This window comes from Physeter macrocephalus, chromosome 12 (genome assembly GCF_002837175.3).
Source record: "Physeter macrocephalus isolate SW-GA chromosome 12, ASM283717v5, whole genome shotgun sequence".
Classification (NCBI taxonomy): Eukaryota; Metazoa; Chordata; class Mammalia; order Artiodactyla; family Physeteridae; genus Physeter; species Physeter macrocephalus.
Genome location: NC_041225.1, coordinates 55170922 through 55198389, shown reverse-complemented (window position 1 = coordinate 55198389; position 27468 = coordinate 55170922). Strand labels below are relative to the sequence as shown.

General features: G+C 35.0%; 1 protein-coding gene across 4 annotated transcripts in view; it reads right to left on the bottom strand.

Moving 5' to 3' along the window:
• RMDN2 (regulator of microtubule dynamics 2) overlaps positions 1-27468 on the bottom strand; it is an 86129-nt gene that overhangs the window by 33579 nt on the left and 25082 nt on the right. For all 4 annotated transcript variants that reach the window (XM_028496928.2, XM_028496927.2, XM_028496926.2 and 1 more), the window contains exons 3-7: positions 15534-15708; positions 14418-14520; positions 10600-10660; positions 4626-4701; positions 3657-3734 (exon numbers count right to left, since the gene is read on the bottom strand). In XM_028496928.2, the coding sequence (XP_028352729.1) occupies positions 3657-3734; positions 4626-4701; positions 10600-10660; positions 14418-14520; positions 15534-15708 (493 nt within the window). The remainder of the gene's footprint in view (positions 1-3656; positions 3735-4625; positions 4702-10599; positions 10661-14417; positions 14521-15533; positions 15709-27468) is intronic.

Below are 27468 nucleotides of genomic sequence, written 5' to 3'. Positions count from 1 at the left end.
GAGAAGTTCCTTTAGCATTTGTTGTAGAGCTGGTTTGGTGGTGCTGAATTCTCTTAGCTTTTGCTTGTCTGTAAAGCTTTTGATTTCTCCTTCGAATCTTTATGTGATTCTTGCCGGGTAGAGTAATCTTGGTTGTAGGTTCTTCCCTTTCATCACTTTAAGTATATCATGCCACTCCCTTCTGGCTTGTAGAGTTTCTGCTGAGAAATCAGCTGTTAACCTTATGGGAGTTCCCTTGTATGTTATTTGTTGTTTTTCCCTTGCTGCTTTTAATGATTTTTCTTTGTCTTTAATTTTTGCCAATTTGATTACTATGTGTCTCGGCATGTTTCTCCTTGGGTTTATCCTGTATGGGACTCCGCGCTTCCTGGAATTGGGTGGCTATTTCCTTTCCCATATGAGGGAAGTTTTCGACTATAATCTCTTCAAATATTTTCTCTGGTCCTTTCTCTGTCTCCTCCCCTTCTGGGACCCCTATACTGCGAATGTTGTTGCGTTTAATGTTGTCCCAGAGATTTCTTAGGCTGTCTTCATTTCTTTTCATTCTTTTTTCTTTATTCTGTTCCGCAGCAGTGCATTCCACCATCCTGTCTTCCAGGTCACTTATCCGTTCTTCTGCCTCAGTTATTCTGTTATTGATTCCTTCTAGTGTAGTTTTCATTTCAGTTATTGTATTGTTCATCTCTGTTTGTTTGTTCTTTAATTCTTCTAGGTCTTTGTTAAACATTTCTTGCATCTTCTCAATCTTTGCCTCCATTCTTTTTCCGAGGTCCTGGATCACCTTCACTATCATTATTCTGAATTCTTTCTCTGGAAGGATGCCTATCTCCACTTCATTCAGTTGTTTTTCTGGGGTTTGTTCCTTCATCTGGTATTTAGCCCTCTGCCTTTTCATCTTGTCTATCTTTCTGTGAGTGTAGTTTTTTTCCACAGGCTGCAGGATTGTAGCTCTTCTTGCTTCTGCTGTCTGCCCTCTGGTGGATGAGGCTATCTAAGAGGCTTGTGCAAGTTTCCTGATGGGAGGGACTGGTGGTGGGTAGAGCTGACTGTTGCTCTGGTGGGCAGAGCTCAGTAAAACTTTAATCTGCTTGACTGCTGATGGGCCCAATGTGCACACTACTTTGTGTGTGCCCTCCAAGAGTGGAGTCGCTGTTTCCCCCAGTCCTGCTGAAGTCCTGCAATCAAATCCCACTAGGCTTCAAAGTCTGATTCTCTAGGAATTCCTCCTCCCGTTGCTGGACCCCCAGGTTGGGAAGCCTGACATGGGGCTCAGAACCTTCACTCCAGTGGGTGGACTTCTGTGGTATAAGTGTTCTCCAGTCTCTGAGTCACCCACTCAGCAGTTATGGGATTTGATTTTACTGTGATTGCACCCCTCCTACAGTCTCATTGTGGCTTCTCCTTTGTCTTTGGATGTGGGGTATCTTTTATGGTGAGTTCCAGTGTCTTCCTGTTGATGATTGTCCAGCAGCTAGTTGTGATTCTGGTGTTCTCACATGAGGGAGTGAGAGCACGTCCTTCTACTCCGCCATCTTGGTTCAGCCATCCACTCTTTTTTCAGTGGACATTTGGGACTTTTCCATTTTTTGCTCTTAGAAACAAGACTGCTACAGGCATTCTTGTACATGCCTTCTAAAGCACATTTGCAAGAGTTTCTCTAGGGTAGGCACCATTGTCATATGGTAGACAATCAAATTTCAGAGATAATACCCAATTGTTTCAGAGATGGTTGTGCCAATTTGTGCTCCCACAACAATGTAAGAATTCCTGTTGCTCCATATTTTTACATCTCATGCTGATAATTTAAAATTTTATCAAATGAGTAGGTATAAAATGGCATCTTATTTTATTGTCATGTCCTATTATTTCTAATTCAAGATTTATGGTTTTTAAGCTGTTTTGTTTCTGAATTTCTATTACAATTGCATTATGATCAGAAAACCTATAGGATATCAATTCTTTGAAATTTATTAAGACTTGCTTCACGACCTCATATATGGTCAGATTTGTAAACATTCAACATATGCTTGAAAATGTGTATCTGCTAATGGCTAGATACATATTTTCATCTATGTTTATTAGATCAAGGTTATTAAATGTAAGGCTCCAATCAATGTTTTACATACTTTTTTTACATGCTTTTTTTTGGTCTTTTGTTCTATTAATTACCAAAAGAAGGAGATAAAAATTCACCACTACGTGGTATCCTTACTTCCCTTCCATGTCTTTTTATCTCTCCTTCATATTTTCTATCTCTTTGATCCTCTGTGCTGCTTCCAGGCAACATTTTCAGATTTGTCTTAAAGTTTGTTAATTCTCTCTTTAGCGGGGCCTATCTACTACCAAATCTTTCCATTGAGTTTTCTTTTAATGACAAATAATATACTTTTTATATCAAAAATTGTTCCATTTTTTAAATCTACCTGGTCATTTTTGTAGTCTCATGCTCCTCATCCATTTTTCCCCTAATTCAATTTAGTTTTAAAAACACATTATGTAGGTAGCTGTTTAATATTCTGTATTCCATGTTTCCAAAATCTGAAGTCTTTAAGATCTACTTCTGTTCTCTTTTTTTGTTTCTTTTGACTGTCATTTATGATGGCTTGTTTCTTTGTATATATTCTATTATTTTTCACTGTGAGCTCAACTCTGCAAGAATGTTCTAAGGCTTGTGTGTGAAGGTACAATCCTCCAGGAAGGATTAGCATTACCTTCTGCCATTTGTCTATGGCATGAAGATCAGGTTCCATTTGGAATTAAAATTTCCTTCTTGGGCTTTTAAAGCCTAACTGTATAGTGTACATTCAAGTTCCAGACTCATGAGGTTGGGTCAATGGTTTTTAAATCCTAGGGGAGTCCCCTACCTTCATGAAGACTCAGATTCTTAACATTTAAAACTGGCACAATAAAAACCGCTTACAGGGTTGTTAAAAGGATGAAATGTGATAAGAAATATAAAGTATAAAATGCACATCTGACATATATAGCAGGTGTTCAGTAAAAGCAAACCTCCTGTTTCACCCCTAATCCTCTATAAGCCACAATTAAAAAGCTTCCTCTTTTGCCTATCCCAATTTTCTCATTCAGAAAGAGCAGTTCTCTTCAGGGTAATTTTTTTATGCAGCTGTTAAGATATATTTTCACATTCTGTTAACTTTCCATAAACAGGTGTCATTTAACACATTGGGTCTTAGACTCACCAGCTGCATTTATTTCTATATGTCTTATGTCCCCTTCTAAATAAAGTTTCTTGAAGAAAAGGACAGTGAGCACATAATTTATGCTTAATAAACTCTGATAAAGGAAAAAAGTTCTCCCACAAAACAGAGCAGTGCACCAATACAGGGTGCATGGGTACTGGTGGCTGATCACCATCTGAGAAAAAGCACATTTAAAGGGAGACAGTGTGACTGCCACAAGGGGAAATGGAAAGGCAGTAAAGAAAAAAATACATGCATTTATAAAATCATATATTGTGTGTAATTCAATATATAATTATAAAATATATAAATTTATAAACTCAAAATATGTACTGATTTCATCATTTTCTCTATAGCAGGCACTAGTTAAAACAATAAAAGAGTAAGTCACTGAAAGTATATCATATAATCAGAGTATATTCAAATAAGCTTTACAGATAAAAGCTTTCAACTTACAGTGTAACAGTATCTTCCCTTGAGGTAATACAAAAAGGGTTCTTCAGGTAAAAATTCTATTGCTTTATCTAGATGCTCCTGAAAGAAAATCCAAAAGAAATATCTCCCAAGTTTCAAGTAGTGTTGAGTAGAACTCTGCCTAGTAAATTCAAAGGGACTTTATAATGTTGTTTTGTCTCCCTCCTCAATCTTTATCATTAATACAATTAAGCTTCTCAATAACTCACTCATCAAAATGCTCACAACTAGAACCAGAACTGTGATTATGATTTAATAAGGCTTCAGAAAACGTCACCTTAAAAATAGAAAACATCCAAGTCACATTTTTGTCTGCCCTTGACTTGCCTAGCTAATACTTATTGACTGAGAGGCAAACTTACAAATGTCATATGATGTGGGTATAATGGAGAAAAGAATAGCAGAACTAGGTGATAGAAGAATCTACTCCCCTGACATTGTCAAATGGTTATAGGGAGCTGGAAAACAAAGAGCTCTCTGCCCATTCCTAAAATTATCGACCCTGAGGGGTTATTTACTGAACGATTACAACTACAGGCACATGATAAATAATCAGTATGCGCATTACTTATTTTATTCATCTATCATGGCAAATTTAAGCCCTAGATTGAATTCTACTCCTCCCAGCAAATCAATATGTATTAAATGTTAACTAATTAGTGCCAGCCATGTTTATGATGTTGGTGTGCTCATGACTAAAAGGCTAAGCTTCTACCTTTAAAAAAATAATACTCATCTACTATGTGACTTGCTTCAGGATCTATAATAATAATAATAATCCTTAATCACCCAAAGAGTTTGTTTCTTTTTTGGCACAGTACTATTTAAAGACTGTCATTTCATTTAAGTAAAAAAGATAAATTCCTAGAGATAAATCTGTTGAATAATTTGATTTATACCTGTGAATGGAACATACAGCTACAGTAAAACATTTTTAATATCAAGAAATACCTTGAAGCGATATCCATAGTTAATTTTGTTTTGTAAGCCCTCAAACTCAGATACATAGCCACACAAAACCGCATACCTGAAAAGGATAAAAACAGTGGACATTGTGTAAACTTTTAATCAAATACCATGAAATTTAACATTTAAAAAAATCTCTAAACCATTCATTAATATTTAACAAAAGTATTCATATAGATGAATAAATAACCAATGTTTGACATTAACATGAGGCCAGTTTCCTCAGCTATACCTGGGGATACTAACACCATCTATCTCATATGTGTGCTATGAGGGGAAAATATCTAAAACGTGATCACTTACAATAGTGTCTGGCCTGGAGTGAGTTCCAAGAAAGATTAGCTGCTGCCATCACCTTCATCAACATCAGAGTCACAAAGAGACCCTCAGAAAAGTCTATTCACATAAGTATTAAACTGAAAAATACATTGTGTCAACAGATTCCTGCTTCTCCATCGTAAAAATAAAGAGTTCAAGGCCCCCTTAATGTCATTTGAAAATTAAAATAAATATCATGACTAAAAACAAATACTAAAATCAAAGGTAATTTTAGAATATGTTTTTTCAAAAATTCCCCATGTCCTTCAATCCTTCCTTGGAAACACTGCATTCATTACTAGAAGAGTGCATCCCATGGATTCTTTACTTTTTTTCGCTTGGGAATATAAAATTTACATAAATATTTGACTATAAATTATGTACAACATTTGTTCAGCAACTTGCTTCCTCTAAAAATTGGGCACATATTACTTTTTACATTCAGAATGTTTCTGTCTGTGCAAAAGTATTCAGAGTGTTTCTGTCTGAGGCAAAATATTCATTTACGGGCTTCCCTGGTGGCGCAGTGGTTGAGAGTCTGCCTGCCGATGCAGGGGACACGGGTTCGTGCCCCGGTCTGGGAAGATCCCAAATGCCACGGAGCGGCTGGGCCCGTGAGCCATGGCCGCTGAGCCTGCGCGTCCGGAGCCCGTGCTCCGCAAAGGGAGAGATCACAACAGTGAGAGGCCCGCGTACCGCAAAAAAAAAAAAAAAAAAAAAAAAAAAATTCATTTACCTAAATAATTCAAAAGTAAGTCTTAATTTTCACTTGCATTGTCATAACTGAAACGAAAAATGTAATTTTGGGTGTTATTTATCTTGATTGTTTCTGTAGATACACATAACTTTCAAATAAAAAATTGAAGTGAACAATTTTCTTAATTTGGAACAGTTAGACCATTCCTGAACACAAAAGATCACATAATTCACACAACTTATGCACAACCAATAAAATGCCCACTTTTCAGTTATAAGTTTATTGACCTCTTAATTTTCATTAGAAAATCAATAATCTCCTAACAGTAGAAGCAAGAGTCATGACAAAAGCAACCTATTATGATCTGAGAACCTACCTAGATTAGGAGATACTACTTAAATTACTATCTTAAATACTATCTTAAATTACTATAATACATTTATCACAACTGTACTAATATTGATATACAATATTGAAAATTTTCAAAATGAACCAATATTAATATATTATTGTTAACTAAACTCCATGCTTCATTCTAATTTCCATCTGTTTTTCCCTCACGTCCTTAAATTTTGACATTTTCCTCTCCATCCCTCCTTCCATATTTATCCCTCTTAATTCACCTTGTTCAGTATCTCTTTCAACATGTGAAAATCTTTTAATTACTATTGTCATCCATCATACACCCTGTTCCTCCTAATTTTGCGTCACTTGCAACATTTATAATCATACCTTCCACATTTTTACCCACTGAAAAAAATTACTGAACACACTAGTGTCTAAGATCTAGACCTGGAACTCTAGAATCATGATATTGTCAACAGTTATTCTTTTGAATGATTGAGGCTCAAACCCTTCTGCCAGAACGGGTAACAAAGAACCTTGCCCATTTTAACATCTTGTCCCCAAGAATATTATGAGTGAACTTGCCTTAAAGCTTTCCTTAAATCCAGATATATTAGCTCAATTTCCCTACTCTACCTACTAGCAAAGAAAAAACAGATCATCTCACATTTTTAGAAAAATTTGTTGAGTCTGCTTGAGCTTCATCACTCACAGAAAACCCAACTATTTGTGCTGTAATCAAAGGAAAAGATTCTATGTTCACTGATCTATAGTGGTGGAAACAATCTTCTATTTTTTGAAAATCAGAACTTAGGCACGTCTCTAGCTTTTACAGAGCTCTCTCAGCATGTTCTTTCCAAGTTACTCTGAGTGAAGAAAAAGAAAAAAACGTGACTTAAGAAAACAATTATATGAAATATGTACATTTTCCCTTATAAATAATCTGTCACCAGAGTCTTGTGTTTTTCATAATCATTTTGAAGTCTGCTTCTTTCAAGTCTAAAGTATTATTTATCTTCCTACATGTCATAAATTCAAAGTTTACCTTAACCACTTTTCCCCAAAGGATCATCATTTCTTTTCTGGTAATCAATCCCACCTATATCTGCATGTATGTGTTATTGTTTTTCACACTGTTTATCTTGGAAAATGTAATTTAAAATTTTATTTTGTAAACTCTCAGGTTGATGGGAACTATGAAAGAAGTTAACGCACAATATGGTCTATTACCTCCATCTAGAGGTTGTTCTAACTATGCATTGACAAAAATTCTGTATTTTCTTTGCATCTATAGTGAATAGACCAGTACCCAGCCTGTCTCAACAACTAGTAAACAACTACTAAACAACTCCATTAGTTTCCCAGTAGCATTTCTGATTTAGCACCAATGCTATTTATCCTGTGAAAAAGCAGAGGAAGAGTAAATAATAGATTAAATACTGAGTACATGCAAATATAAGATCTGGTTTTTGTTTTTCCACTTATTGTATGACCCTTGGTTACTAATCACGACACCACCCAGACACACATATACTGCACCACACACACAGACGGCCTTGCTTTCTATAAAATGGAAACAGGTTGTTCTGTGAATCACATGCTAGAAGGCATGGGGATATAATTTGTGAACAGTAGAGCACAACAAATATGTAAGACATTAATTATAATTAAGGTCAGGCCTATTTGGCTAACAAACTGCAAATCCATTGGTGATTCTGCTCTCTTGATTCTAGAAGTATTTTAGGCTGGTACAACAAAAACGACAGAATTATATAGAAAGTTTATGTAGCCTGAAAGTTACAGAGCAATTTCATTTTGGAAAAGATGAAGATGAAAAGCAAGTCTTTAAAATAATATTTGTTTTTCAATTATTCCCTCCATATCAACCCTTTATGATAATTATTTCTAATGACTGCATCTTTTATTTCAAACTGAAGGCTTATAAACCATCACAGAACCCTGTAAACTATGGGTCAGCAAACTTTCGCTGCAGGGCCAGGTAGGAAACATTTAAGGTTGTGGGATCAGAGAGTCTCTGTTACAACTGCTCAACTTCATTGCTATGTACAAATGCACAGGTGTGGCTGTGCTCCACTAAAACTTTATTTACAAAAGCAGGCAGCTGCATTTGGCCTAGAGGCCATGTTTTGTCATTTATGCTGAATGAATGAGAAAAAGTCATAACATACTGAAAAAAATTCCAGCAGGATATTTTCATGACATTTTATTACAATTAATTATAGAATGAATCAGTTAACCTAAATTTCACACATTGCTTCTCAAGTCAAAGTCTTAATTTCTCTTTTTTCATCACCCTAACTAAACTTCTACTACTGTATTTAATTGAATGAGAATTCTTGTATTCAGTAGGTACATCATAATATATTTTATGAATTAAGATAAAATCACATTGCTGTACAACAGAAATTAACACAATGTTGTAAATCAACTATACAATGAAATAAATTCTAAAAATTGACATTTGAATTTATTAAATTTTAGCAACTGATCAGATTTTAATTGTTTTTTAATTAACTGATACTGAATAAAAAATCATGTGAAACACAATTGGCTCAGTACTCTGTGTGTATCTGTGTGTATGTGAATAAGATTCACCCTTGGGGTTAAATCCCACAGTTATAAACAAGGCAATTAGTACACAACAAAAAGTGAAAAAAGATGAACAAAAGAGAAGTAGCCAGATTAGTGGAAGACAGGCTGGGAAACCCACTGAGTAAGAGTTAAGCATAATCTGTCCTCACAAGGTAAGTTTAAGGTGCTTATGATGAAGTCTTCAGAGAAGATTCAACATTGTTCCTTTATGGAAATTTGGAAGTTCACACTGATAAGTGTCCTCAAATTGAGGGTTAACATCAAATGTACATTTTTAATGTGATTCTCCATGGATGCAGATGCTTGTATGGGAGAAGGAAGAGGACAGCAGAGGAAGAGGAGGGGGAGGCTCAGAGTCAAGAGTAGGGCTTCGGTGTTCTTTCTGCGTCCAAATCTGGCTAACCAACACCCAAACATCTCCGCTATCAAAAGAGATGAAGCAAGTGTAGCTTGATCAGTATAAATTCATTACAGTTATACTAAAAATGGAAGAACAGAAGTACTTTAACACATTTATTAATATCAGTATTATGCAAATTAGGTGAGGAAGGTAAAGCTGGCTGTAGAAATAATAGCCAAGACCCTTACATACTGGAGAAATGACCTTAAAGATATCTACCAGGATGTTAATTGCAAAATTACCTTTCTCCTAGAGGTGTGGCAGAGGCACTAGGGCACAGAACAATACTTTATCTATTAGGTATACTCTGGCTCCTAAAGCAAGACACTTTACTACCCATGCATGACACATTAGTGAAATGATTCACAGGTTCTGCCAGGCTTAGCCCTTCACCCATCTCCAGGCTATATAAGAGAAGGCAAAGAGTTCGCTGAAGCAGAGAGAGACCTGGAAGGGGGATTTCTGCGAATAAAACTACTAGGGTACTTGGGTTCCACCTCCTCATGCGAGACGGAAGGGGGTAGCCTTGTTTCTCATTTTAAGTGATGGCAGCTTCAAAAGACCTATTCTTATTTTGGCATGTCCTTTAGAGTTTGGAGGACATAAAAAATATTATCTGATTCCTGCCCAGGGAAGTTTTAGGATGAGAGTGTGTGAGTGGTGCTCCCCCTGCTGGTGGCAGCGTAAAGAAACAGGTCTCCTTTGGAAAAATCGTTCGCACTTTTGAGTTGGTGGAGCAAAAACGAATTTCCTGGAGGATAAATGTGGACCTGCAGAAAAGAAGTCATTTTGAGAGAGATTTGCCTAAGACTATCCCAGACGAATAAAATAATCCCAAAGAGGGGTGGATTTCTGACAATCTAGGTCTGAGAGAAGGGTCAAAAATAAATTTATTACTATGTCTTCCTAGCACCTAAAGTACCAATATTACTGGGGAGAAAAAATAACTAAGAAACTAAGAAATGCTATAGAAATACAACTATGAGTAAAATGAAGTGTTAATTAAAAACAATATCTTTCTTGTTATTTGTGTTTTATAATTATAAATATACAAAGGATCCAAAACAAAACATACTCAAGAATAAATTGTTTTGTCCCAAGGATATCCACCTATACCCATCTAACTAATTAGATTTCCTTTGTTTGAGCTTTCTTATATTAGAAATGGCTTTCCTTTGACTTGTGGAATTTGTATACCTTGACTCATCAAGGTATAATGGCTGATGTGCTTTTATTCTTCTCTCTGCGTTTCATTTAGAAATGTGGCATCACTTTAGTATTTGTTTTCAAACAAAATGTTAAATGAAATTAGATTTAATTAAATTTATCATGTGCACAGTTATTGGACGTGGTAGATTCAGTTATGAATTCTTCAATGAAAGTTTATCTTGAATATATTTAAAATACATATACTGAAAAATACATGAGAATAAACAGAACAAGAACAGTTACTGTGCTATATACTAAATATTCTTTTTAGTGAATATGACACGTTAAGTGGGTCAATAATATTTTAAAAATCCATTGCAATTTATAAAGAGGCATATTAGAATTTTTTAAAGACTGCATAAATTCTATGTACTTACCATAGATGACAATGTCCATTCATGGGTGCTCTAGTAATAGCTTTTTCACCTAATGTCTTTCCTGAAAGATAAATGCACTTACACTTATTACCTTCATCTGAGTTGGTGGGACGTAAATTATTGAATTAAGCTAGTAGTTCCCAAAGTATGGTCCCAAGACCAGAAGCCATCACCTGGAATGTTGTTAGAAAAGCAAATTTTGGACCGCATGAGGGACTTGATCATAAACTCTGAGAGTCAGCAATCTGCGTTAACTAGCCTCTAGTGATTCTGATGTATGCTCAAGTTTGAGACTCACTGGGTTAAGTGATTTAACCAAGTGCAAGAGAAGTCATTCAATCATTATTTAGAAGTGTTAATAGAAATTGTTTTGTAATTAACTCAACCAACATTTACTGAGTGCTTCTAAGTATCATATTATGTGAGCCTCTGGGAATAAAAAGTCAAATAAGACACAGTTCTTGACCTCCAAGGATTCACATTTCACTAGGCACGTAGGTATATAAACAAATGAATTATGTGCAAAAAATAAATACAAGGTAAAAAAGAGAATATAACAGAGAACGGAGAGAGCAAATCTATCTCAAGGGGTAAGGGAAGATGTCCCAGAGAAGCTCTTGTCTAACATTTCACAATAATGAGCAGGCTCAGTAAATAAATAATTCCCCTAAATAATTTTACATAGTTTTAGAATAACTTTTAATAACCTATTAATTTTTGGATGAAGGTTTGTCTAACCCAGGGGTCCCCAACCGCCAGGCAGTGGACCGATACTGGTCCACAGCCTGTTAGTAACCAGACCACACAGCAGGAGGTGAGCCGTGGGCGAGTGAGCTAAGCTTCATCTGCTGCTACCCGTAGCTCCCCACCACCACCCACCACCCCGCCCCGGGGGAAAAACTGTCTTCCACGAAACCGGTCCCTGGTGCCAAAAAGGGTGGGGACCACTGGTCTAAACCACATTCTGAAAATCTTTCTCAAAAAGTGGCTGTTTTATTTTATACCATCTCCTTTTCCCTGCTCTAATTTTTTTTTTTTTGGCTTGAAGAGACTATCCAACGATCTACAAAATGCCCTTCTAAATAAGTAGTTTAGATAATTTTTATAAATAAAGATATTTTATTCTAAAATCATTATCCTATTTGTTAATTTGCTAAGGTGGTACTTTATAGCTCTGTCCATTAAGAGAACTACCCTGTATAGAAATCTACATAAACTGGAAAAAAACTAAAAGGAAGTATTTTAAAATAATAACTGATAGTACATTGTGGACATATATTAAAAGAGTTAGTAATCTGGTAATGAATGATCGAAAACCATAAATACTTTTAAATGTACAGACTTTAAAAACGAAATCAACATTTTCCCTACATTGCCAAATGAACAAAAATAGCTTTTAGGGCACTGCCACAAGCTTAAAATCGGGGTGATTCCATCGCTCTGAGAATATCAAATGGAGCTGGGTACTATACAGATTGGTTTTGCAGCCTCATTTATGCAGCTTCAGCCTGAAAGGAAAGCTATTTCCCTTACAAAATTGTATTTTGTGATCTATTTGTGGCATTTGTATCAGTCATTTAATTCTGAAAATTCCAATAATGTTCTTTTAGATATAAGATTTATATTTTATTTGTAAGACAAGTATGATCAATCATAGCACGTCAACAGATGTACTGCATGATGGTACAGCCCAGTTGGAGGTTTAGGAAAGAATTCTGTACTCTTCAGTGATCCAATCTTCCCTGGGCATACAAGTTCAAATATACTGTTATGAGCAATAACAGCACTCTTCCTCCCTTGTACTGCGTGCCAGTGCCCTTCAACTCCAGTCTCCAATGTCTCAGCTCCAGTGTTCTCTGCCATCACCTTTGCCAGCACTTAATACCTGTGCATTGAATTACAATTGCCTGTCTCCATATTGATCTTGTCAGTAAGTTCCTTAGTGTAACACTGTCTTGATCATATTCATGTCCCTCCTTCTCTCCTTCCCTCACCCCTCCTTTTAACTTTGTTCCTAGACACGGTGATTTCGAATAAATATTTTGAATAAATAAAAATTTCTCATAAATATTTCTTGGATAAAAAAATAGGAATTCTGTTAAATTTATTTCTATAACTGCATGAACACATCTGAGGGGTCACTGTTTTTTCTTTGACACTATAAACTTTCTTCTTTTTTGAATATATCCTGTCTCAATCCATGCTCCTTTCTTGTACTTGGGTACGAGAATTTGGATTTCCTCCAGCCTACTTCTTTCTCTATTTTCACCATCTCATACATTAACTCAGTTAAACTCTCGGTCCATTTAAAAATATAGATCCCAAGTAATTTTACTATGTGAGACTTACTTCCAGAAGAAAAAGTTCCCTGCATCAGCGTTCACCCCCGCCATCATATCCTCCTTTCTGTTATACCCTCTCTTAATATGCCACATTCTTCTTTACTAACAACTTACTTCAGTGTGTTTCTTTATATGTAGGATTATTTTAGTAATACTATCTTCCCCACAAAGCCATAAGCTCCTTGCAGTCTGAGAACATGTCTATTTTGCTATCATATTTCTACCTTCTAACATAGGAGAAGCCTTAATGCCCAGGGCAGGGAGGTGTTCAAGAAAAAAAATACATTTAATATATATTTTTAAATTATTTAATATATATTTAATATTGACGGATGTTGGAACAGTTTACATAGATATACTCTGACTTTCTCAGTAGATATAAAAATAAATCAGTCTGTTCTCTTTGGCTAAATTTTTATTTACCTTCAAGTTAATAAATCTCTTCCCTAGAATTCCATTTTGTTTATGGTCTGCAAGAAGGACTTCTACAGAAAAACTGCCCCACAAAGCTGATGATGAATATGTAAAGAACAAGAAGGGGAATTCCTTCCATCCTCCTCCCACTAAGAAATAAAGTACAGAGGCCACTTGGCAAAGAAACCTACAAGCGGAAGAAATGTAATTTCAAGGAACTTGGAAATATTTCCTTTTTAGAAATAAAAATGACAGGGAACTAGACTGGAAGGAGATTGGCAGTATCATTGTCTTCTTGCTGTTTCTTCCTCATGCTATCTCAGAGAAGGAAAGCTTGGAAAAGAGAAGACTTTGGAATTAAAAAAAAAAAAAAAAAAAAAAAAACTAAAGAAGTTTTGATGTCAAATTACTATCCTGAAACTTAGGGGGCTTTTTGCAAGAAAGAGTTTGATACTCAGTGAGAGCCAAGGTTTATATATATATCGAATTTGACATTCTAGCTGTTTTTCTTTTGCTGTTGTTACTTTGGAAAATAGAGGACAGTATAATGAACAACTATGGACTCATTGCTCCGCTTAAACAATTAGCTAAAACAAGGCTTAAACAAGATTAGCCTTAAAACAAGGCTAATCTTGTTTTGTCAAGATAAATTTTGAAGAAAACATTAAAGTATGAGTAGTTATTTCTTTGTGGTACCTGGAGTTCTACGTTACAGGGAGTAAGAAGGGTTATTTTAATTGTGGTGAAAGACTACTGCTATTATCGCTTCTCATATTATTACCACTTAATGTCTCATCTTTCTGTGATTTTATAAACTTTAAAAGCTGGAATTTGAGTTTTTCAGTTGCCTGTTCTAGTATGCTCAAATATTTTTTAAGAACATGTACTTTTATTCTAAAAAAACCTTTCTGTGCTTAGACTATATAAGTACTAGGATATGTGGAAATAAATTAAACATACTTGTTTTAGCTAAGATAATTTAGCTTTAATTAAAATTCATTAGTGGTTTACTATAGATAATGATTACTACTTGAGGATAATTAATATTTACAAAATACTTACCAATATTAGCATAATGCTTCTTTTCTTGTGCATTTGTAGATAGCTCATACATGTCTCCATAAGCACGAGCAAACCGCCAAATAAACTCTATTTCATCTCTAAACTGAATAGACAGAACTGCACATTAGATAAACTCAGAAATGTGACCAGACTGTGTCTTCCACTGCAACTTTTAAAAAATTAGGTAAACTGGTACTTAGAAATGACTGTATCTATTCATGTGCATATCACACTTTAAGTTCAAATATCCATGGCTACAAAATGTGTTGTAATGTAGTGTTACATTTGGATCTTAAAACCAATGAATATTATGCAGACACCAGCTCCACACCTACAAAGATGAGAAACTTGATGGGTGTCAGAATTTATAAATTTTCTCTGGGTTGTAGTATCCTCTCCTTGTTTTCCTTTCTAAGTTATCTATTATTAATATGATGCTTCAATGGTCATTTCAGATAATATCTGTAAGTTATTAGAGATTACATACATTCAAAAGAGGAGTCACATTTTTTACCTAAATTACCTAATACAATCCTGGAGATTTAAAAACTTTTAGGTAATGCGTTTAGGGCTGCTAAATCCTCAAAGGTTAGACTTAAATCTCTCATGGGAAAGAAAAAGATTTATTGATCTTTGTGATATTGAAAAACCCACCGTTTTTTCTTCCTTTGGTGGTGGTGGGAAGGATGAGCTTTCCCAATTCACCCCAGCATTAAACACTGGAAAACGATTACTGGTAGGACACAGTGAAATACTAATGGCTGTTATATTAGTAACTGTAAGATAGCAAGCTTAAAATGTAGCTTTTCCTCCCTCCAGAGAAGCAGTATGTCTTATTCTTTATCTGTTACAAAATATTTACGAAATATATCAGATTGATAAAATCAGTGTCAGTGTGTATAATCATATCTCTGGTTTTCATTTTTATGAACTTAGAGCCTAATAAACTCTTATATTTACTTTTAAAAAATTATAGTGATATTATAAAAAAATTTACATCAATCATTTAGCTTGTGTAAACTGTGACACAATTGTTATGGTCATAACATGAATGGGACAGTAGATTAACTAAAAAATTAAAACTATACAAGCATGTTATTATCACATATTTCTTACCTTTTCTTTGTGGTCACAAAGTAGTTCAAAACTCTCCATTTTGCTGGATTCATTCATACGTAAATTATCAGCTGCCTGAATAAGGGCATCTAAATTTAATTCCTCTATATGAGTGTTAAATGCCTTAGGGAGTGGAAGACTCTGTTCTTCGGTATCAGTATTAGCTGTAATATACCTAAAATTGCAGAAATAATCATCAACTCTCTGTAAAGTTATACTATAATGGATAGAGTGATCCTTTTAAAATGTAAGTCAAATCAGTTCACTCTTAGGCTTGAAACCCTGTAATGGTGCCCCTTTTCACTCAGAAAAAGCTCAAGTCCTAATAACAGTCTACGAGGCTAGATGAGATTTGTTTTTCCCAGCTCAGTCACCTCTCTGACCTTGTTTCCCACCACGTTTCTCACTCAGTCAATTGTATGCTGGCTGCCCAGCTGTTCCTTAAACAAGCCAGGGACACTCCTACCTCAAGACCTTTTCTTGCTGTTCCTGCTGATGGAATGGCTCTTCCTTCAGAAGGGGACATAACTCACACCCTCACTTCCTTCAAGTCTCTGTCGATGGCATCTTCTCAATGTGACCCATCCAGACCACTCTATTTAATGCTGCGACCACCACACTCCAACCTCCCTGTATATTTCCTTCACCTCCAGTCTCCCTTATCATGCTTGACGTTTTTTTCTGTAGTACATACCATCTTCTAATATACTTTACTAATCTACTACATGTGCTATTTTTGTCAGTATCTCCCCCACTGGAATGCATGCTCCCTGACAATAGGATTCTTTGTTTTATTAATTGATGTCATCAAGTGCCTAGAACAGCACCTGACACATAGTGGATACGCACTGAATATTGCTGAATGAATGATACAGAGTTGTAGGAACTCAGCAGGCACTCAGGTATATATATTATATATATATAATATACATCTATACACACATATGTATTTATATATATACGTATGCACACAAACACATGTTAATTTGTAGTTCAAGACGATGTTCTAACTCTTAGCTTAGTCTTTAAAAATTCATGCTACCTCCCACATTTCCTTTTTGGTGGCATACAATGCAAACAATTTGTTTTCATTTATTTATACACTGTTCTGTTCTAAAAAGATTTTAAGGAGGTATATAAGGATATATAACATATAAGAGAACAAATCAGAAGTGGTAGAAAAAGATAAAAACAAGGTCAAATGTGAATGAGGTCAATAAAAAAGTACATATACTTTAGATATCTATACCCTTGCTACAAAGGCACACAAATGTGGTTCTACATCTTCCAGCAGCTAAAGCAGTCATAGTTCAAAACAGATACTAACAAAGATAGAAATGAAGCAAGTTCTTGAGAGAAATGCACTTTTTTCCAATAATAAGACTCAAATTTCCTTCAAAGTCCTTACAAAGAAGACACTATGTGAAATGATGCTCAACTTCTTCAACAACATTATCAGTGGCAACTTCATTCTTCTAATTGCTCAAACTAAAAAACTTAGAATCATCCTTGACTTCTTTGTCTCTCCTAAGCAACATTCAGAAATTCCTGTTAGTTCTATCTTCAAAATATATCCAGAACCCAGCCACCTCTCACCACCTTTACCCACTACTCCCCTGGTCTAGACCACCATCACATTATCTGGATTATTGCAATGGCCTCCTATCATGTCTCCCTGCTTTAGTCCTTGACCATTGTAGTTTATTCTCAACATAGGAGCCAGAATGGTCCTTTAAAAAGCTGAATCAGATCATGTCACCCTTTGCTCAAAACCTTTCAGTGGATGACCAAATCAGAATAAAAACCTAAGTCCTTAGAGTTGTCTACAAGACCCTACATAATCTAGTCCAGTACCTCTGACCTCATCTCCTGCCACTCTCCTGCTTGCTCAGCACTCCAGGAACTCTGGCTTCCTTGATATTCCTTGAACACATCAGCCACGTTCCTGCTTTAACATCTGTATTTGCTGTCCTTCTGCCTGCTATGTTCTCCACTGGATATCTACATAATTTACTTCCTCACCTGTTTCACACCGTTGTTCAAACATAACCTTCATATTATTGCAGATGATACGATTATTTACATAGAACATATTTTAAAAACCTACAAATTATGAGACTAATAGAGTTTAACAGGTTGGCTGCATATAAGATTAAAATATGAAAGTGAGTTTCACTTTTAATATATTAGCAGCAAAAAGCCTAAAAAACAAAATTATATAAAATACTTTACTTACAATGATCTCAGAGACTATCAGACACCCAGGAATAAATCTAATAAAACATATGTAAAAATTCTATGAAGAATATCATAAAAGATATATTAAAAGCTGTTTATAAAAGAACCTAAATTCATGGGAACATATATCATGTTCATGGCTAGAAACAACTGATATTATAAATAAGTAAATTCTCTCCAGATTAATTCAATGTAGTTCCAATTTTATAAACCTCACCAGAAATTTCATAGAATTTAATAAGATGATTCTAAAAGTTACATGAAAAGGTAAAGAGCTGAGAATAGTCATAGCACTGTTAAGAAAGAGAGCAGGGAGAGAAGACTTACCTCACCAGATATTAGGACCTATCATGCAGCTATAATAATTAAAGACCGTGTGCTATTGGTACAAGGATAGATGAGTGACTGACAGAACAGAGCCAAGAAACAGCCTCATACACAAATGAAAGTGTGGTATATGACAGATGTGACATGTCAGATTAGTGAGAAGTTAACAGACTGAGCTGGAAAAAAATGGTTATCTCTACGGAAAAAGTTGAAATTGAATCTCTGTCTTATAATATTAAAAAATAACTCTAAGGTGTAAGGATGGTATAAGGAATTCAGTGTTAAAAATAATTTTTTAAACTCTAAATGGAAAATATAGGTGAATAACTTTTAGTCTTTGGGGCAAGAAATTTTCTTAACCAAAATAAAAAAGCATTAGCTATAAATGATTATTAATGATTATTAATTATGAATGATTAACCAATTTGACTATATTAAAATGAAAAACTGTTGCTAATCAAAAGATATTTTCAAAAATGCAAAAACACAAGTTAAAAACTAGGAATAGATATTTTGCAACATGTACAACTAGAGAACATTAATGTCAAGAATAAATATTTTCTAAAATTCAATGAAAAAAAACAATAAATGCAACAGAAATAAGCTCAAAGGAGGTTTTCCCAAGTGAAAAAATACATATAGCCAATAAACATAAGAAAAGATGTTCAACATTCACTAGCGATCAGAGAAATACAAATCAGGACCACAGGGAGATATTATTGACACCTGTTTCATTTACAAAATTTAAAAATCTGACAATACCAAATGTTGGAGAGGAAGTCAATCCACGGATCTGATGTGAATGTAAACTGGTGAAACCAGCTGGGAAAGCGCGTTGGCATCATCTATTAATATTAAACTTTCACATATCTGAGGACTCAGTAACCAAGTCTCTGGCACATGTACAAAAGGAGGTAGGGGGCTTCCCTGGTGGCGCAGTGGTTGCGCGTCCGCCTGCCGATGCAGGGGAACCGGGTTTGCGCCCGGGTCTGGGAGGATCCCACATGCCGCAGAGCGGCTGGGCCCGTGAGCCATGGCCACTGAGCCTGCGCGTCCGGAGCCTGTGCTCCGCAACGGGAGAGGCCACAACAGAGGGAGGCCCGCATACCACAAAAAAAAAAAAAAAAAAAAAAAAAAAAAAAAAAGGAGGTAGGTGTAAGAATATAGACAACAGTACTTTCACAACAGCAAACCCCAGGAAACAACTGAAATGCCCAGTCAAGAGAGTGGATGAATATTACCCAACAGTCAAAATGAAATACAGTGATTTGCAAAATAGGGAAGACTCTTAACAAACTTATATTAAGTGGAAAAATAAGCTCTTAAAATTATATACAACACGATCCCCTTTTCATAAAACAATCAAAATTCAATGTTATTTTTAAGGAATACACACATATGCAATAAAATTATATAAAAAGGACAGCAAGGAATGATCAATATAGATTATAGACTCAGGATGATAGTTACCCTCAGGTGAGGGGAGGCAGGGAGCCAAATGGTTTCATAGATGCTTATTACATTATTTATAATAACAAACTAAATAAATGAGTAAAAGTGGCACATGCATGCACCAGTAATCAGTGTTTGCATGAGCTAAAGCCAGTTTTTAGTCCAATTCTATGCACCTGAGATATAGTAAGAAAATAATAACTAAAAGAAAGTAACTGGTTTAATGTCAGACAATATTATTTAAACTAAAACCCACTACATTGTACAATTTAGAAGGGTGATTATATGGTATATGATTAATATCTCAATAAAGATGTTATTTTTATAAGAAAAAAATTGAATATTCCTATAGCCATTAAATAAATTAAATCAGAATTTATATATATATTCTAGTAGAGAGAGAGAGAGAGAGATAGACAGAAGAGGGGGGACACAGATAGCTATATAGTGAGTTCTATCGATATACGCAAAGAATTACTCAAATTCTTCTAAGGAATTGAAAAAGAGGAAACATTTCTCACCTCATTTTATGAAGCTAGTAAAACTAATACCAAAACCAAACAAGTATAGTATAATAGGAAATGAAAATTATAGGCCAATTTCACATATAAACATAGATGCAAAAATCCTCCAAAATATCAACCAAAAAACTTCAACACACATGAGAGAATGCATTGTAACCAAATTGAGTTTATCTCACTAATTACAAGCACAGTTAACATTAGAAAATTTCTCTAGCATAACAGATAAAAAGAGAAAAACTAGGGGCTTCCCTGGTGGCGCAGTGGTTGCGCGTCCGCCTGCCGATGCAGGGGAACCGGGTTCGCGTCCCGGTCCGGGAGGATCCCACATGCCGCGGAGCGGCTGGGCCCGTGAGCCATGGCCGCTGAGCCTGCGCGCCCGGAGCCTGTGCTCCGCAACGGGAGAGGCCACAGCAGAGGGAGGCCCGCATACCACAAAAAAAAAAAAAAAAAAAAAAAAAAAAAAAAAAGAGAAAAACTATATGATCATTTTAGTGGTTACCAAAAAAATTTTTTTCAGTAAATTCAACACCATTTCAGCACAAAAGAAATACCAAATGCATAAACAAGGAATAGAACTTCTTATAATAGAATATAAACCAAAAACTACGATACAGTTCATATGTAATGATGAAACATTATAAGCATTCTCCTTAAAATCAGAAATAGAAAAGGATGTCCAATATTGCTGCTTCTACTTAGCATGGTACTGCAGGTCCTGTTAGCACAATATTAAAAGAAAAACAAAAAAAAATTTATAAGAATTGGGAAAGAAGAAACAGAACTGTTATTATTTGAAGATTATTCAGTAGAAAGAAAACCTAGCTCCCCTTCCACCCAGCAAGGACACAGCAAGAAACTGTCTATGAACCAGAAAGTAGGTTTTCACCGGATACTGAATCTGCTGTAACCTTGATCTTGGGCTTCCCAGCCTCCAGAACTGTGAAAAAGAAATTTCTGTTGTTTATAAGCCACCCAGTCTATGGTACTTGGTTACAGCAGCTCAAACAAAGACACTATTCAATATTTTAAAAAAAAAAAAAAGAAAGAAAGAAAATCTAACAGAATTTACAGATAAGTAAATAAAACTATTATTTATGAGCAATTATGTTCCTATATCTATAGAACAAGTTACAAAATGTAATTTTATAAAATATAGCATTTACGGGCTTCCCTGGTGGTGCAGTGGTTGAGAATCTGCCTGCTAATGCGGGGGACATGGGTTTGAGCCCTGGTCTGGGAGGATCCCACATGCCGCGGAGCAACTGGGCCCGTGAGCCACAACTGCTGAGCCTGCGCGTCTGGAGCCTGTGCTCCGCAACAAGAGAGAGGCCACCATAGTGAGAGGCCCGTGCACCGCGAGGAAGAGTGCCCCTGCTTGCCACAACTAGAGAAAGCCCTTGCACAGAAATGAAGACCCCATACAGCAAAAATAAATAAATAAATAAATAAATAAAAACTCCTACCCCCAACATCTTCTTTAAAAGAAAAAAAAAAAAAATATATATATATATATAGCATTTACATACTATAGGAATATATACAGGAAAAATACACAGTACCTAGGAAAAATTCCACAAGAGGTTTTTAAGACATTTTTATAGAAAATTACAAAATATCATCTGAAAACATTAATGTGCCTAAATAAATGGAAAAAGATATCATATCCACTGACAGGAAAACTTAACATTAAAACAATTTCATATGGCATTAACCTACAGTTTTAATGCAATTCCAATCAAAACCACAATGGTGTTTTTCTGTGGAGCTTACCTGACTCTAAAATTAATATGGAAGGACAACTGCAGGAAGAACCAAGACACTACCCAAAGCAATATACAGATTCACTGCAATCCCTATCAAATCACCAATGGCATTTTTCAAAGAACTATAACAAAAAATTATAAAATTTGTATGGAAACACAAAAGACCCCGAATAGCCAAAACAATCTTGAGGAAGAAGAATGGAGCTGGAGGAATCATGCTCCCTGATTTCAGACTATACTGCAAAGCTACAGTAATCAAAATAGTATGATACTGGCACAAAAACATACACAGAGATCAATGGAACAGAACAAAGAGCCCAGAAATAAGCCCTCACACTTATGGTCAATTAATCAATGACAAAGAAGGCAAGAATATACAATGGAGAAAAGACAGTCTCTTCAATAAGTGGTGCTGGGAAAATTGGACAGCTACATGTAATAGAACATTCTCTAACACCATATACAAAAATAAACTCAAAATGGATTAAAGACCTAAATGTAAGACCAGATACTATAAAACTCCTAGAGGAAAACATAGACAGAACACTCTTTGACATAAATTGCAGCAATATTTATTTTGGATCAGTCTCCTAGAGTAATGGAAATAAAAACAAAAATAAACAAATGGAACCTAATTAAACTTAAAAGCTTTTGCACAGCAAAGGAAACCATAAACAAAATGAAAAGACAACCTATGGACTGGGAGAAAATATTTGCAAACAATACTACTGACAAGGGATTAATTTCCAAAATATACAAAAATATATTTTGTATATTTTGGAAATTAATCCCTTGTCAGTAGTATTGTTTGCAAATACTACAGCTTAATATCATACAGCTTAATATCAAAAAAAAACCTAATCAGAAAATGGGCAGAAGACCTAAGTAGACATTTCTCCAAAGAAGACATATAGATGGCCAACAGGCACATGAAAAAATGCTCAATATTGCCAATTATTAGAGAAATGCAAATCAAAACTACAATGGGATATCACCTCACACCAGTCAGAATAGCCATCATTAAAGAGTCTACAAATAATAAACGCTGGAGACATGGAGAAAAAGGAACTCTCCTACACTGTTGGTGGGAATGTAAATTTGTGCAGCCACTATGGAGAACAGTATGGAGGTTCCTTAAAAAACTAAAAATTGAGTTACCATATGATCCTGCAATCCCAGTCCTGGGCACATATCTGGAGAAAACTCTAATTTGAAAAGATACATGTGGTGCATATATATATATATACACAATGCAATATTACTCGGCCATAAAAAAGAATGTAATAATGCCATTTGCAGCAACATGGATGGACCATGTTAAGTAAGTCAGACAGAGGAAGACAAATATCATATGATATCACTTATTTGTGGAATCTAAAAAAAATGATTCAAATGAATTTATTTACAAAACAGGAACAGACTCACAGACATAGAAAACAAAGTTACAGTTACCAAAGGGGATGGGGATGGGAGAGTGAGGTAAATTAGGAAGTTTGGGATTAACATATACATACTACTACATATAAAATAGGTAAACAAAAAGGACCCAATGTACAGCAGAGGGAACTAGACTCAATATCTTGTAATAACATACAATGGAAAAGAATATATATACATAACTGAATCACTTTGCTGTACACTTGAAACAACCACAACATTGTATACCTCAATATATACAATATATAGGTAACTATACCTCAAAAAAAATTTTTTTTAAACAGACAAAAAAAAAAAAAGAAGAGCCAAGACAATTTTAAAGAACAGATATCCGGACTATAGTATAAAAGAGAAAACAATGGTAAGTGAATGTGGTATTGGCATAACAGTAGACAAACTGGCCAACAAAACGAAAGACAACAACTAGTTTAGTCTCTTCTCCACATTAAAAAAAATCCAAGTGTGGAAAAATTGTTTTCCTATTTTGAACAGGAATCTTCTACTTATAATTGTGCATTTATTAAAAATTATCAGAAAGTTTTAAAAGCAAACTTCAAAAGTAGGGCATATCTAAATATGCCTGGGAAAATTCACAACATATGTATTAACTTTGTGCTGAGCTTAGATTTGTACTGGGGCAAAAAAAAAAAAAAAAAAAGGCATTTCATAGGTTATCTGGTGTCAATCTTCCAAAACTCTTTCAGCAGGCCAGGAAAAGTTCACCCTCAAATGTCAAATTTATCGATACTTACAAACACTCATCTCCTAGTAGACTTTTCTGGCCTATCTTCTGCTCCAAATTTGACTAAGAACTGTGCCATTTTTCCAAATCTCTTCATTGCTGCACAATCAATTACTTGCTTTAATAGCAAAAACAGCATATCTGCAGGCATAGTTGTGTTATTTAAAGAGAAAATGACTTTATTTACTTTGAAAATAGTGTATTTATGAAGTATATTGGTAGTGAGTTGCATCAGAATAGGCAAAAACATGCCTGGCTACAGTACTGTGGCCTCTCTCCATATCAGGCATCCTGATTTAGTTCCCTTTGCCTAGCCTTACTTAACACCTCATTCCTCCCACTTTTCTTTTTTCAAAAGATACATACTAAGAGATAAGACAGACTGATGTCAGCAAGATGATGGACTAGGAAATTCTATGCCCTCATTCCTCCATGGAAACACTAAACAAACAACAACAGACAGATTGAAACAGTTTTGTGGGAGATCTAAAAGGTAGTCAAGGATATGCAGCAACCAAGTAAACGCCCAATCAAGAAAAATCCATATTCAAAATGGTAGAAAACTTCATGGTGTTTTTTCTCACCCTTACTTCATCCTTCCCTGGCATGGCACAGCATGGCTGGGAAGAAGTCATGCAATTCTCAGCTCTTACCCTGGGACAGAAGGAAAAGAATGGATCTTGTTTGCAATGTTCTGGGATGTTGAGGGGCTTCCCAGGAAACTGGTGTCTGTTTAGCTTGACTTAGAGCTCAGACAGAAATGAAGGCATAGTATGGACATCAGATTGGAGGCCATTGAATGCTGTGGCAGTCACTATGGCATGTTAGAGCTACAGGGGTACTGTAGACTCATGGGTGCCTAGGTGCAAGAGATTATGGGGAGAGGAATACTATAGGACACCTAAGGCACCAAGAAGAACAGGAGTCAGATTCTTATTGAAAAAGATATTTAAAAACAGTTATGTATGGGGGAAATTGAGGGAAAAGCACATATACAGGCCGAGGGAAAACTAATGCCTAGAAAAGACCCGAGAAGCCCTTAAGCCTTCACACTGGGCTAATTAGTGGGTCTTCCCTGCACAGAGTCAGTCTACAAAGGCTAGGATAGATGGCTATTTTTTCAAATGTGCAATTTTCAACAAAATATCACAAAGCATACAAAGAAACAGGGAAAGATGACCCATTCAAATGAACAAAATAAACTTCCAGAACCTGACTCTAAAGAAATACAGGCTTTGGATTTACTGAGACAACAATTTTAAAACAACAGTCTTAAATATGCTCAAAGAGCTAAAGGAAAAAATGGAGAGAGAACAAAAGGAAATCAGGAAAACAAATATATGAACAAAATGAGACTATCAACAAAGAGCTAGGAATTATTATAAACAAAAAAAGAACCAACAGAAATTTTGGAGCTTAAAAAGCAATAATTTGAGAAATTCACTAGAAAGGATCAACAAAATACTTGAACAAACAAAAGAAAGAATTAGCAAATTTGAAGACAGAGCACTTAAAATTCTTAAGTCTGAAGAGTCAAAAGAAAAAAGAATGAAGAAAAGTGAATAGAGCCTAAGAGACTTTATGGAACATCAAAAATAGGGCCAATATATATATTATGAGAGTCCCAGAAGGAGAAGAAAGAAAGGGGCAGAGAGCTTATTCTGAAAAATAATGACCAAAAACTCCCCAAATTTGAGGAAAGACATGGATATACAAATACAAGAAGGTCAATTAATTCCAAATAGGATAAACTCAAAGAGATTCACACCAAGACACATACTCAGACTGAAGAAAGTTCAAGATAAATCTTAAAAATCTTGAAAGCAGCAAGAGAAAAAGCAAATCATTATAAAAAAGTGATCCTCAATAAAATTACCACAGGGTTTCTCAGGAGAAACCTTGTAGACCTAAAGGCAGTGGAATGATATATTTAAAGTGCTGAAAGAAAAAAACTGTCAACCAAGAATTCTATATCCAGGAAAACTGTCCTTGAAAAAATGATAGAGAAATTAAGACATTCCCAAATAAACAAAAAAAATGAGGGAGCTCATTACCTCTAGACCTGCCTTACAAGAAATGCTAAAGGGAGTCCTTCAGGTTGAAACAAAAGTACATTTGGCAGTAGTAACTTGAAGCCATATGAAAATATAGCTTTCTGATAAAGGTAAATATGTGGTTAAACATAAAAATCAGTATTATTGTAATACTGGTTCATAACTCCACTTTTTATTCTTTTACAGTATTTAAAAGAGAAAAGCATAAAAATAATGAGAAATCTATGTTAACAGTTATAAAACATATGAAGATGTAATTTGTGACATCAATAATATAAATGGGGGAGTGGAGCTGTAAAGTAGGAAGCTTTTATATGCAGTTGAAGTTAAGTTGGTATCAGTTTAAAACAGATTGCTACAACTTTAGGATGTTATACGTAATACCCATGCTAAACACAAATATCTATAGAATACAAGTAAATGAGAAAGGAATAAAAAAAGGTGTCACTATAAAAATCAAGTAAACACAAAGGAAGGCAGTAAGGGAGGAAATGAAGGACCAAAAGGTATAAGACATATGGAAAACAAATAATAAAAAGGCAACAGTGAGTCCTTCCCTACTAGTAATTACTTTAAATGTAAATGGAGTAAATTCTCCAATCAAAAGGCACAGATTGGTAGAATGGATAAAAAAAAAATCAGGATCAACTGTACGCTATCTATAAAAGACTCACTTTAGAACTAAGGACACATATGGGTTGAAAGTAAAAAGGTGAAAGAAGATATTCCATGTAAATAATAACCAAAAGAGAACAAGGGTGGCTATACTAATATCAGATAAAATCAACTGTAAGTCTAAAACTTATATGAGACAAAGAAGAACATTTTATAATTACAAAAGATTCAATTCAACAAGAATATATAACAATAATAAACATATATGCACTAAATATTAGAGCTACTAAATATATGAAGCAAACATTGACATAATTGAAGGGAGAAATAGACAGCAACATAATAATAGTTGGAGACTTCAATATCTCATTTTCAGTAATGGTTGGAACAATCAAACAGAAGATCAATAAAGAAACAGAGGACTTGAATATCATTATAGACCAACTTGACCTAACAGACATATACTAAATACTCCACTCAACAATAGCAGAACACATTTTTTTCTCAAATGCACATAGAACATTCTCCAGGATAGATCATATGGTAGGCCACAAAACAAGTCTTAATAAATTTTAAAAGATGAAAATCATACAAAGTATCTTTTCTGATTGTAATGAGATGAAACTAAAAATCAACAGCAGAAGGAAAACTGGAAAATCCACAAATGTGTGGAAATTAAACAACGCACTATTAAACAACCAATGGGTCAAAGAAGAAATCACAAGGGAAAGTAGCAAATATCTTGTGACAAAAGAAAATGAAAACTCAACATATCAAAATGTA